The sequence below is a fragment of the Aulonocara stuartgranti genome (genome assembly GCF_965226115.1).
Source record: "Aulonocara stuartgranti genome assembly, chromosome: 18".
Classification (NCBI taxonomy): domain Eukaryota; kingdom Metazoa; phylum Chordata; class Actinopteri; order Cichliformes; family Cichlidae; genus Aulonocara; species Aulonocara stuartgranti.
In genome coordinates this window covers 27,313,210-27,325,346 of record NC_138954.1, presented here as the reverse complement: position 1 = coordinate 27,325,346, position 12,137 = coordinate 27,313,210, and the positions used below count along the sequence as shown (strand labels likewise).

Below are 12,137 nucleotides of genomic sequence, written 5' to 3'. Positions count from 1 at the left end.
TGTCTTCCGGTATTTTCTCCGCAAGTGACTTTTCCTCGACCAATGAGATAAGCGGTAATCTGAATTGTCATACTCGAATTGTCATAAGTGTGCTGTCAGCTCATTGGTCACAAAGCAGGAGAGGGGCTGGGAATTATGTTTTCAAACAAAGCGTTAATTCCATTAACATTTATAGACTACTTTTGATTCTCACTGTATTACGGGACAAAGTGCGTCCCTTATTAGCTCAGTACGGGACGTGTACTTTTGTTTCTAAATACGGGACAATTCCGTTTTTTAAGGGACCGTTGGCAACCGTATACAACATACAATATTATATATAGATAAAGACAAGAACTAACAGACTTAAAAACTCCTTTGTCCCACACGCCATCAGACTGTTTAACTCCTTTCTGGAGGGGAGAGGGAGGGGAACAGGAGGACAAAGGAGGGGGGAACAACTAAGCTGTAGTGCCTCTTCACCTCACTGTGCAATACCTTTTGTGCAATACTTTTGTAAATAGTCAACGGTGCAATAGACTCAATACTTGAAATGTGCAATTCACTTGTATTTTTATTTTTATTCCTATTTATTCTATTTATCCCCTTCGTATATTTTATTTATATTGTCTCTGTATTTATATATATATATGTGTGTGTGTATATATATATATATATATATATATATATATATATATATATATATATATATATATATATATATATATAATATTCTGTAACTCTGTAACTTCTGTCGGTGCTGTGCTTTTTTGGAAATCGAATTTCCCAGAGGAACCCACCCGAGGGATTAATAAAGTTCTATCTAATCTAATCTAATCTAGATGAAGCTAGCGAGCTAACTCCCTGCTAACTTCTAACGCTGTTAAATTTCATAAATTCAGTTTTCATGGATGCCTGGATGTTAAACCTAATTGTTACACCTGGTAAAGCAGCCACACTGATCATTTTATTACAGATGAAAGAATTTAGACAGTTTTTAACTCTCAGTGATGCCGCAGTGATTGTGTGACTTAGGGACATCAGACTTAAAGGCCGGATGCAGGCACAGGAAGAACGTGTCAGCTCCACACAGAAAGGCCCCAGCTGGCACATCTGAACCCAGGACCTCCTTGCTGCACCACTGACTTGATAACTTTGCAGATAATTTTTCTAGAAGTTAATAAACAATCTTATTGTATAACTTTAGCTGGAACTAGTGAATTTGGATCTTTTATTGCCTAAAAGCGTTGCTGATGTTTGCTGATCAGATAATCTATTCTCTAACTAATCATTTCAGCTTCAGGGGAAAAATAGATTCATACTTGCATCTGTTTTTATTATTGCAGTGTGTGTGTGTTTTGTTATGGTTCTGACATCGAAAATACCAGAGAGAATTTATGATTTTACGCCCACTTGCTTTTGGATTCAAGAAGCAAACAGAGCTGAGTCGGCTGAGCGATCATCTTCATCCTCCTCCATCCTATTGTTTTATGTTCACGTAATTTCCTCCACCAGCTCCTCGCTCTTAGTCATGCAACTCCTTCCTGTGATAATCCTGTTGATTACAACCAGAGGAAAGTGATTTTTCTTTTTTGTTCTAAACTAATCTCCACCTGTCTCTGTCTGTTCTTTTTCCTCCAGTGCACTCCCATTGTTGGCCATGGATTTGTGTTGGACAAGTACAAGTGCCAGTGCAGGAGAGGATTTTACCATCCGAGCCGAGTGGCGCTCAATGGCTTTAAAAGTAGGTTACAAAGCTCTCTGTAATAATAATAAAAAAATGCATATTGCAGTGAGCTGTCAGATCAAAACTTTGAGTCTTGCAAAAGCAAGCTTCTGGGAATTATGGAAAAAAGAGGAAAACAACCACCTTTTTTGAGCTGACAGTCACACATTTTGTTTGAAATTCTTGTTACAGCTTTGAAGGGGTATCCTGGGGTTTGTGAGGTTATGAAACCTCAAGCTCCAGTCAAGGGAGTTTGACTGCTCTTATGTTGAAATGTCTACTACGTTTCTATTCTGAGCTCCAGTGGGAGCCACAGGTGGCATTCGAATCACAGACCTGTTGGATTGTGTGACGGCTGCGTAGATGTAGAACACAAGGTGGAATAAATTAGAATAAATGTTTAGTTACATTTTATTTGACCATTTGCCAGACGGTTACTGTTGCTATGCCTGTCAGGTTTTTTGTTCTTAAAGGGCGTACGGTGGCAGTGTCACAGTGTGGAGTAGAGAGGACCTAATGCAAGACTCTGCACACTGAGGCAAGCCTTTGTGGCCGATGAAAAGTGCCATATGAAACATGAACATGCAACCAAAACCAGAAACCAAGGTGCAAAAATAGGAGGAAACCTAACAGATGTTTTCACAAAGAACAAAACTTTATTAAGTACAACTGTTCAACTGCTCCTTCACAAATATTTAATCAACTGACCAGAGCAACTCAATGCATTTAGGCATGTAGACACAATCAAGACGAGCTGGTTAAAGTAGCATTTCACAAACTGCTGATCTACTGGGATTTTCCTGCATAGTTGTCTCTAGGAAAAGTATCATAAATAACCACCTCTTACAACAGTGCATGCAGAAGAGCATCTCTAAATGCACAGCACATTCAAACCTTGAAGCACATGCAGAAGAAGACCACACCAGATGCCACAAATACGAATTCAAACAGGATCGCCAAAATGGGAGACTGGAAAATTATTGTCTGGCTTCATGATTCTCAGTTACTGATGCAACTTGGTTGGAATTTTGAGTAAACGACGTGAAACCAGTGATCCATTTTGCCCTGTATCTATCCATGGTTCAAGCTGCTGCTGGTGGTGTAATTGTGTGCAGGGATGTTTATCAGCACGCTTTTGGCCCCTTAATAGCAACTGAGCATTATTTAAACACCACCTGAGCATTGTTGCTGACCACATAGATCCCTTTATGAACACAGTGTCCCCATCTGCACAAATCGCAAAGCTCTTAAACTGACTTTTTGAACAGGGCAGTGAGTTCACTGCACTCAAATGACAGATCTTAATCTAGTAGAGCACCTCTGGGGTGTGGTGTCAATCTGACGTAAATCTGCAGCAACTGTGTGACGCTATCATGTCAATATGGACCCAGATCTTTGAGTGATGTTTTCAGCTCCTTGTTGAATCTGTGCCACAAAGAATTAGGAAAGTTCTGAAGTCAAAAGGGATCCAATCAGGTGCTAGCAGGTTTGACCTAATAAAGTGACAAGTGAGTATACACAGAGGTCTGATTAGGCAATAGACATAAAATGGGAAAGCCACAGGTGTGCATAATCACCACAGGTGAACGTAATCAAGACAATCAGACAGACAGGAAACATCTAACCTAGACATGGGAAAAAAAACCTTCATAGTAAAACAGCAAATAAGAGAACTAATACAGATGTAAATACTAACTCTTAATGAGACGTCAAACTAGGGAACAAACAGGAACCAAGGCAGAAACAGAGAAGGGAAATCCAACGAAAACACAAATCAAACTTTAAACTCTAACAGCAAAACAGAAACCCAAGCTTGAGACAGAAACTCAAATTCAGAGCAAACCCTGGCAGTTTGACAGTTTAGCTCCTCTGAAACAGCATCTTTGACCTCAGATGGCCGTAAATGAAATAAGAAAGCTGTATAAGCATATTACAGGGAACATATTTATTTTGTTTTCTATTGATTCTAAGCTCAAAATAATCATATATCATATACTGAGCCTTAGTTTATCCTGTGTCTGAAACTATTTGTTTCAGCTCGCTTCAATCACGCTTTCTTTGAATCAGCTGCCCTTTTTAAAACAAAAGGTTTGAACAGCAGGAGGGGTGGGCTACTGTGTTGTGTGCCTGAGATGATCACTTTAAAGATATCCAATCTCACTGACATGATACAGAGCCAAGATTAGAGCGCTTAGAACAGTCTGAAGTCTGAGCTTCTGGCTGTGATCACATTATTTGGCATTTTGGTCATGTTTAATATGTGCATCCATCATTGTTACAGAATGACAGAAAATAAGGAAAAGCATGACGTCTGTTTTATGTAGCTGAAAGCACATAGCTAACAGTTACCTACCTGATATGATGCTGAAAGATTATGACCGGTGCTTGTGGACCAGGAAAAAAGGGTCTCACCAGTTGCTCATGCAGTCACTCAGCACATCCAGACTTCTAATAATAGAGATTCAGAGACAGTAAAATTATAAAAAACTGTCTTGTAAATTTCAATAAAGATGCTTAAAATAAAAAGTTTGCTAAAAACACATTTGTCTTTTACCTGATAGCGATGCCAATATTTCTTCTTTTTTAGTGTGCTCTTGTTGCTTCTTGTTGAAAACATTCAACATTTAACAAACTAAAGATGCATTTAAAAGGATGCTTGCAAATAAGAGTTGAGATATAATGAGAAAGGAGTTTTGTTAATGTAACACTGTCCAGCTCTGCTTTGGGTGGAATTTGTAATGTGCTGGGTTCAATAAATAGGAGGAGAGAGCTGCGATAATTCAATAACCCCCAAAATCTGAGATTAACAAAAGATTATGTAACACCCGATGAAGGCAAATGAGACCTCAAAAGCACAACTTATGAGCAAAAATCAGTCTTTACAAGTTTCACTGCACAAATTCCCAGTCCAAGCAATCAGACGTCAGAGTATGTTAGGAGCAGGCAAGCAAGGGTCAGCCTAGAAAACCAGCAAATTTTAGGTTTTACAGAGAGAATGAGCAAAAGGCAGAGAATGAATTCCCTGCAACAATCTACAAAGGAAAACTGGCATAGAGGAAAAGTAACATATGGAGCAAATACGAAAAGGTGAAAACAAGGTCCAGGTAACACAGTTCAGGGAACAACATATTGTAGGTAAAACACACAAAGGCAGGAAGACTGAAAAACAAGAGAGACGAGTTTCTCAAAGTAAAAGACAAAACAAGTGAATAAAAACACAGAAAAAGGGGGAAAGAGAAGGGGAAGATTTGATAGATGAATTATTTTATTTTATTCTAATGCAATCACAAAGATTAACACATATATACTAGGGGTGCAACGATATTCGTATCGATATTGAACCGTTCGATACAGTGCTTTTGGTTCGGTACGCATATGTATCGAACAATACAACATTTGTAATTTATTTTATCAACTTTCCTTCTGACGATGCTGTCTGTGTTGAGCGCTCAGTGAATCTGCGTTCGACTACTCCACCTAGGCTGCACTGTCGAGCGCAGATCCACTGAGCGCTCAACACAGACAGCATAGTCAGAAGGAAGAGCGCAGGGCACCTCCCCCACCCTCATTCAGATCTGGCGTTTGGAATTATTTTGGTTTTCATGTGACGTATGACCCTGAAGGTAAGCGAGTCATGGACTAAAGTAAAACAGTATGTTGGATGTGCCATGCAATGCTCAATTACATGGGTGGGAACTAGTGTGTTAGCGCAGTTAGCTCGTTAACGTGTTGGCCGTCTAGCCCCATGCACGGGGTGATCGGCGGTAGCTCGTTAACGGAGATTTGCCGTGTTGTGGCGTTAAGGTCATTTCAACGAGATTAACCTGAAAGCACTAGTGGGAACACAACGAATATGACTGCACATTTACGCCGACATCATCCTAGTGCAAAGACAAAAACAACAAGCATGCTACTAACTTTAGCCGAGTCATTTAGACAGCTGTTAGCACATGATTCTCCTTATGCTGCTGAGAATATAGCCCAGAAGAAGCGGATAGTATAGCTTTTATTTTGGAAAGAGACATTTCTATGTAATAAACTCTCTTTTCCAAAGATGAGTGATTCCTCAATCAGATACAGGGCTTGCAATATCGCTAGCCCGACGTCCCGGAGCTAGCGATTTTTTCAGTCGGGCTACCAAAATCTATCTCTTCCCTGCCCGTTGGGCTATTGTAGGAAGGAAAAATATATGTCAATGCTTTTGCATTCTTTCAGAAATGTAGCTGGGTAATTATGTCATTGGCATCGGTGAGCCACTGTCAATATGTGACATATTGAAATCGCGTTTGAATTTGCGCTTGTTTTTTTGCTTTCACTTTGCAATCGTGCGAACTGTGTATAGAGAGCGACAGCACTGATCTGTGAGTGATGATAATTTGCGCACCAATTCCTCTGACATCGTCTTATTAATCGTTAGCTTATATGCAAACATGACAAGTGAAATCTCCCGCAGCAAGCTTAAACATGTGAGAGGTTGATCACGCAGAGAATCGCTGAGCTTATGTGAGTGCGCGTGTAAAAGCAGCAGGATATATATATTTTAGTTCTGCTGAGCCAAATAAGACAGGTCAGGGTGAAGAAGTGACAGCCAAAGAAAAGCTTACCACAAAACGGAGAAGTTATGACAAATCAGACTATAAGGCAAAAAGAAAGTGCAGCTTTATGGTTTCATGGACAAAATAATTTCTGTGGCTGCAATATGATGAGCTAAATAACCAGGGCTGCACATAAGTGGTCCGCAGGTGCGCATTCGCTGTCAAAATAAAAAACACGCACAAGGGTTAGGGTTAAATTTAAAAACTGTACTTTTGAGTTAAAATATATATTTATAATTTTAATAAATGACAAATTAAAAAGGCATGAACATTTTTTTTGTATCGAAAAAATATCGAACCGTGACACCAAAGTATCGAACCGAACCGAACCGTGAATTTTGTGTATCGTTGCACCCCTAATATATACATATTAGGACTGTAACAATGTGCATGCAATAAGAACAAAAATAAGGAGCACCAAAAATGTCATCATAAAGCTCAACTCGTAATGGAAGCATTACACAGCGAAAGACAGCAAGAAGCACTAGTTAGCTAGGTAAGTTTCCAGCCTCAGAGCACATAAACACACTGTTTCATTTACTTCATTCCTTTTAAGTCTAGTGTCTGGTTTTCCAACTAATCAGGACACAGGACACAACCTTCTGCATTCCTTGCACACTAAAGTATATCTCCTAACAGAACACTATGCACATTTCTGAGATATATGAGGAAATCTTAAGCTTTATGGGGCGTTTGCTACGCTGCATATGGACAATTGACGTTCAGGAGAGCAGTTTAGAGAACAGTAAGCTGTTATTGCCTGTCCTACAGCTCTGGCAATCGATCTTATTTTCCCAATATTCCTTATTTTTCATTCAGGTGCGAGAAACAAGAAAAGAAAAACTAAATTTGCACACCCTCTTGGCCTTGGATCATTTCTCTGCTGATGTTCTGCTTTTCAGACTTGCACTTTTCAACTATATCGTTAACTTTAGCCCCCCCGATCGTGCTTTGGGTTTGAATGTCGGTTTTCTTGACTGAAAGCGCTGCAGTGTCCTCGGACAGAAAGCCTGGCCCTGATGAGCAATATAATCATTCAACTGCGGTGGTTCTCATCCCCGACTCCAACAATGTAGCACCCCAGGGGGGTTGATATGCTAAGCTGGAGCTTTATTATAATGCAGTGTGATGAAGGATGTAGTCAAAATGCTCAGTCTGTGAAGAGACTCATCTTCCAAACCCCATGCAGATCACCTCTTTAAAAATCGCTGTGACTCAGATTGCATTGCAGTTGCAACCCTGATTTCCACTCGTGGAACATCAGTCTTAGTCTTTGTGCAGCTACACACAAAGAGACCCAAAGCAAGAAATTTGAGTATACAATTTATGCACTACAAATGCAAATGCCTAAAGCGTGCAGTGAGCTTTGCAGCAGCCTCAATGAACTGAAGAAGCTGTGCAAGTACAGTTTTGCAAAATTAATAAATAAATAAATAAAATTACAAAAATCAAACAACGTTAGGGAAAAAAACCAACAGTTGTGAAGAATGTACAAACTGAAAAGCACTTTTTACTTGCAGTAGTTTAAGTGGTTTGGAAGGACCGCCTGTGCTCAAACTGAGAGCCGTGGTATCACTGTGAACATCTGGCCCCTGTGACAGATGTGTGAAAAATGAACCAAGCTTTCTTCTGTCTGCCTTCAAGCCACTGTGAGAATGATTCGATCTTCAAATCAAACAAAAGACAATGCAAACACAAATTTATGATACAAAAATTTTAGATAACACGCACACACTAGTGCTGCCACAAACCATTATTTTGATAGTCGACTAGTCACCGATTATTTTTGCAATTAGTCGACTAATCAGATCATGCACCCATTGGACGTAAAACCTACAGCTTATTGCACCAGCATGCATTTGCTTTCATATAACAATCATTAGCTTACAGCTTGAAGTGTTTAAGGTATGTGCTAGCTGATTGCAGATTGTCTCGGTGGAGTTTAATAAAATTAGCCGTCTGCTCTTTGCTCCTAAAATATAACAGGACACTGGAGTAAATTCTCTACCATCACACTTGTGTTTAATCAGTTTTCTGTTTGACGTTTATTCAGCTGTGTAAAAACTATAACTATATAAGTTATACAAGTGACTTATATATCATGTTTAACCTGAGTAGCGAAAGAATGCGGGAGGTTTGACAACGATGTGCCGGGAGTTCGCTGTTCTCGCCGGCTCCAGTGAGCCTTGACCTCTTGGTCAGCTATCGAGCTAGCGGGGTAACAGACGTCTCTGAAAACGTCAGAGCATTTTTGCGAATATGTGATGTCTTGATAAACCGAGCAGATATTTAAAGTTTACACAGCTGTATTCTCGCCTTAAAATTAAAAGTTTATATTGTGACCCAGAAAGAGTAATATTAAAACTAAGTAGCTGCCGCAATTGTTGGAAACTGGAATTGGCTGAGCCGCGCTCTGAATTCTGCGATAGATTGGGCCACGAAGGATACACCCGACCCATCCTTTAAATCTGGGGAAAAGGAGGACACATTTGTCGGCCGCATTTGGAGGAGCCTTCAAATTTGGACAGCCTTCGTCGTGTCGCTGTAATGTAATCAGCCTACAAATGCAGCCTCCGAATTTGGACACAGCTACTATAGCAGAGACTGCTTCTTCTTCTTCAGCATTTAACGGCAGCTGGCATCCTTGTAGATGCATTGCTGCCATCTTCTGTTTCAGTCCATTATTACACTCTTAAATTCTGCTACTTATTCCTGCGTCTTTCAGGACCTTACACAGCTTCAAACAACGAGTTTGACTATTAAATTAGTCGTTGATGATTTTGATAGTGTAATCATGGCAGCCGTAACACACACACAAACACAGATGTAGATGATGCTAATTTCCGTTGTTACTCAGGAATGAGTGTAAGAACAGCTTAGATTGGAGGGTTCAAGGGAAAAGACTGAGACTGAGCTGTGCGGCGGAAAGATGCCCGGTGTGTCGGGAAAATGATGCTGCTGGGAGAGAGGAAATAGGATGTGGTGAAGGAGGACATGCACACAAAATGTGGTGTGGCAGAGAAGGATGCACGGGACGGAAGGAGATGAAAACACATGATCTACTTGGCTAACCTCTAACTTGAGCATCTGAAAGAAGAAAACATAGTTCACCATAATCTGAGTAATAGCTTGCAATAAGTACCCACTTTAAAACCTTTGCATTTGATGTACTTATGTATTATTTTTAATTGGATTTTTCAAAACTAATTTGTATTTTGTCTATTATTACAATTGAGGCAGAATGGGTATTACAGAAATGGAACAAAGACTGCACTTGTGCCAGCACAAGGTAATATGCTGTTTCTCTGTATAGCCCCTGGGATACAGAGGAGAGAGGCTGGTGGCTGTATTGTATTAATTTCAGCATTCATCTGATTTTGGTTATTAGGGCTTTGTTGAAGGATCTAACTACATACTTCATCTTTGAGCTGTTTATATTCTCATCTTTCAAATAAAGCAGTAATAAAGTAATGTGAATACTTTAGACTAAATTGACTGTGCATGTGATCCTCAGGTTGAGATGTCACAGTTGTGCCATTTGGTTCAGTATGTAGACCAGAATAATGTGTGCGGTGTGAGCCACAGCTGGGCCAGAAGTTATTTGCTATTTGTTTAAACCAACACTGCCAAAAATCCCCAACGTGCTCTGGTTGTCGAATGTAAACCTGCCACACACACCTTATAACACTCGGAGAAATTCAGTCTTTACAGCAAGTCGGTCGAGGACATTTTTCTTCAGTAATGGAGTAAGCTCAGTAGTTTGACAACAACAACTCAACAAATGGGCTGTGGGCTAAAACAAGGTCCGGTTTGACTCAGCTTGACTCATGCGCCACAGTTGGTGCTTATTTATTGACATCTGGCATTTGAAAGTAGATGGAAATTGACAAGCTGAGGTTAGGGACTGTCAAAAGTACACGCAGCATGGGCCTCCGGAGTGTTTTTTAGACATCTTCTCATCTTTTTTTAAATATTAAAACATTTTTCCTATCTGGACTTAGTCTCTTTGTAAACACAATACTCTATTTCAACACTTTTAGACATTTCTTGCTTGTTTTTTTGACACTATTGATTTCCACCCAGACCTTTATTAACAGTCACGCTCTATTGGACTGAGATCTGCTGACTGTGGAGGCCATTTGTGTACAATGAACTCATTGTCATGTTCAAGAAACCAGTTTGAGGTCGTTTGCGCTTTGAGCCATGGTGCGCTATTCTGCTGGAAGCAGCCATCAGAACAGGGGTACACTGTGTTCATAAAGGGCTGGACATGGTCATCAACAATTGTCAGGTAGGTGCTGGTATTCAAATAACACAAAGTATGCAAAGAAATAAATCCCCTGCATCATTACTACACCAATGCCAGCCTGAAATACTGAGAAAGGGCAGAATGGATCCATTCTTTACTCTGATCCTTCCATCTGAATGCTGCAGCAGAATTGGGGACTTCTCAGACCAGGCAATGTTTTTCCAGTCTTTAATTGTCCAGTTTTGGTGAACCTCAGTTTCCTGTTCTCAGCTGACAGCATGTGTGGTCTTCTGCTGCTTTAGCCCATCTGCTTCAAGGTTCCAAGTGTTGTGCAGAGATGCTCTTCTGCATATCTTGGTGGCTCTGTAAACTCTAGAGATTGTTGTGTGGAAAAATCCCAGTAAATCAGCAGCTTCTGGGATCCTCAGTCCAGCCCTACAACCACATTCAAAGTCATTTAAATCACCTTTCTTCCCCATTCTGCTTCAGTTTGATGTAGCTCATTTTGACCATATCTGCAGGCATAAATTGTTGTTGAGTTTTTGCCATGTGAGTGGCTGATTAGGTATCTGCATTAATGGCCAGTTTAACAAATGTACATAATAGAGCGTATCTATGTATGAGGAGTTTAAAGGGCAGACATTGATGAGACAGTCTGTGCCAGTTGCAGCATGAATCACGCTCACATTCATTATGAATTTGCATAAGGATGCAAATACAGAAAATAACATCCTGTCATGGTGAACACTTATTGTGCGTATCTAAACACATATTAGCTGAAATTCAGCTTCTCTGTGATTCACAGCAAAAATACAGAGTCTCAGATCACAGTTACCACCATGCATTCTTTTCTCAGCCGAATGAAACCACTTCAGTGGCTACTTAAATTCACTTCTTGCTTAAAATTGTTTTTAACCACTATCAAAGAAATTTCAGCACATTCTCTTACAATCACGCTCTGCTGAAGCATTGTGCAACTGCGCCGCATTTGCATACCGTATGAGCTCTGGGACCTACAGAGGAATTACATGCTTATCAAACATCATTTGCTCGAGGAGCTGCATGTCTGTGTGTTTGAAAAAAAATGAAGGATTTCAGCTACAGATTGACTGCAAATCCCATTGCAGCTGACATCCTGATATTAAGAATTATATTTCTTGCATCATCTGTCGTGTCTTTACACGTAATTGATTAAATTTAGGTTTCAAAGGAACCAGTTCATGCTAAAAATGAACGTTCTCAACGGGAAAAAAAAAAAAAAATCATGGATAGAATTGATAAACCCCATCCAAATCCATGTGTGTCACATGCTGATATTACTACAATTACGCAAGACTGAGGAAGAGAGCAGTGACACAATATTGTATCTTCCTCGCCTTCATTATCCATCATTTGCTTAATTACAGGCTGCATTCTTGTAATTATCTCCCCAAGGCTTTTTGATTCACTGGCTTGATGCTTTCTTTGCCTTGAAATTGATTAACTGAGCATTTAATAAGGAGTCAGCCTGTGACAGCTAAATGCAAATTAATTGCAGTGCTAATCAGACCTGTGTCCCGAGATGTGATTAGATTTGAATTTGCAAAGG

At 39.9% G+C, this 12,137-nt stretch overlaps 1 protein-coding gene across 2 annotated transcripts in view; it reads left to right on the top strand.

The window, feature by feature from the left end:
• gpr158b (G protein-coupled receptor 158b) overlaps positions 1-12,137 on the top strand; it is an 85,484-nt gene that overhangs the window by 39,462 nt on the left and 33,885 nt on the right. For both annotated transcript variants that reach the window (XM_082513376.1, XM_082513377.1), the window contains one exon: positions 1,621-1,723. In XM_082513376.1, the coding sequence (XP_082369502.1) occupies positions 1,621-1,723 (103 nt within the window). The remainder of the gene's footprint in view (positions 1-1,620; positions 1,724-12,137) is intronic.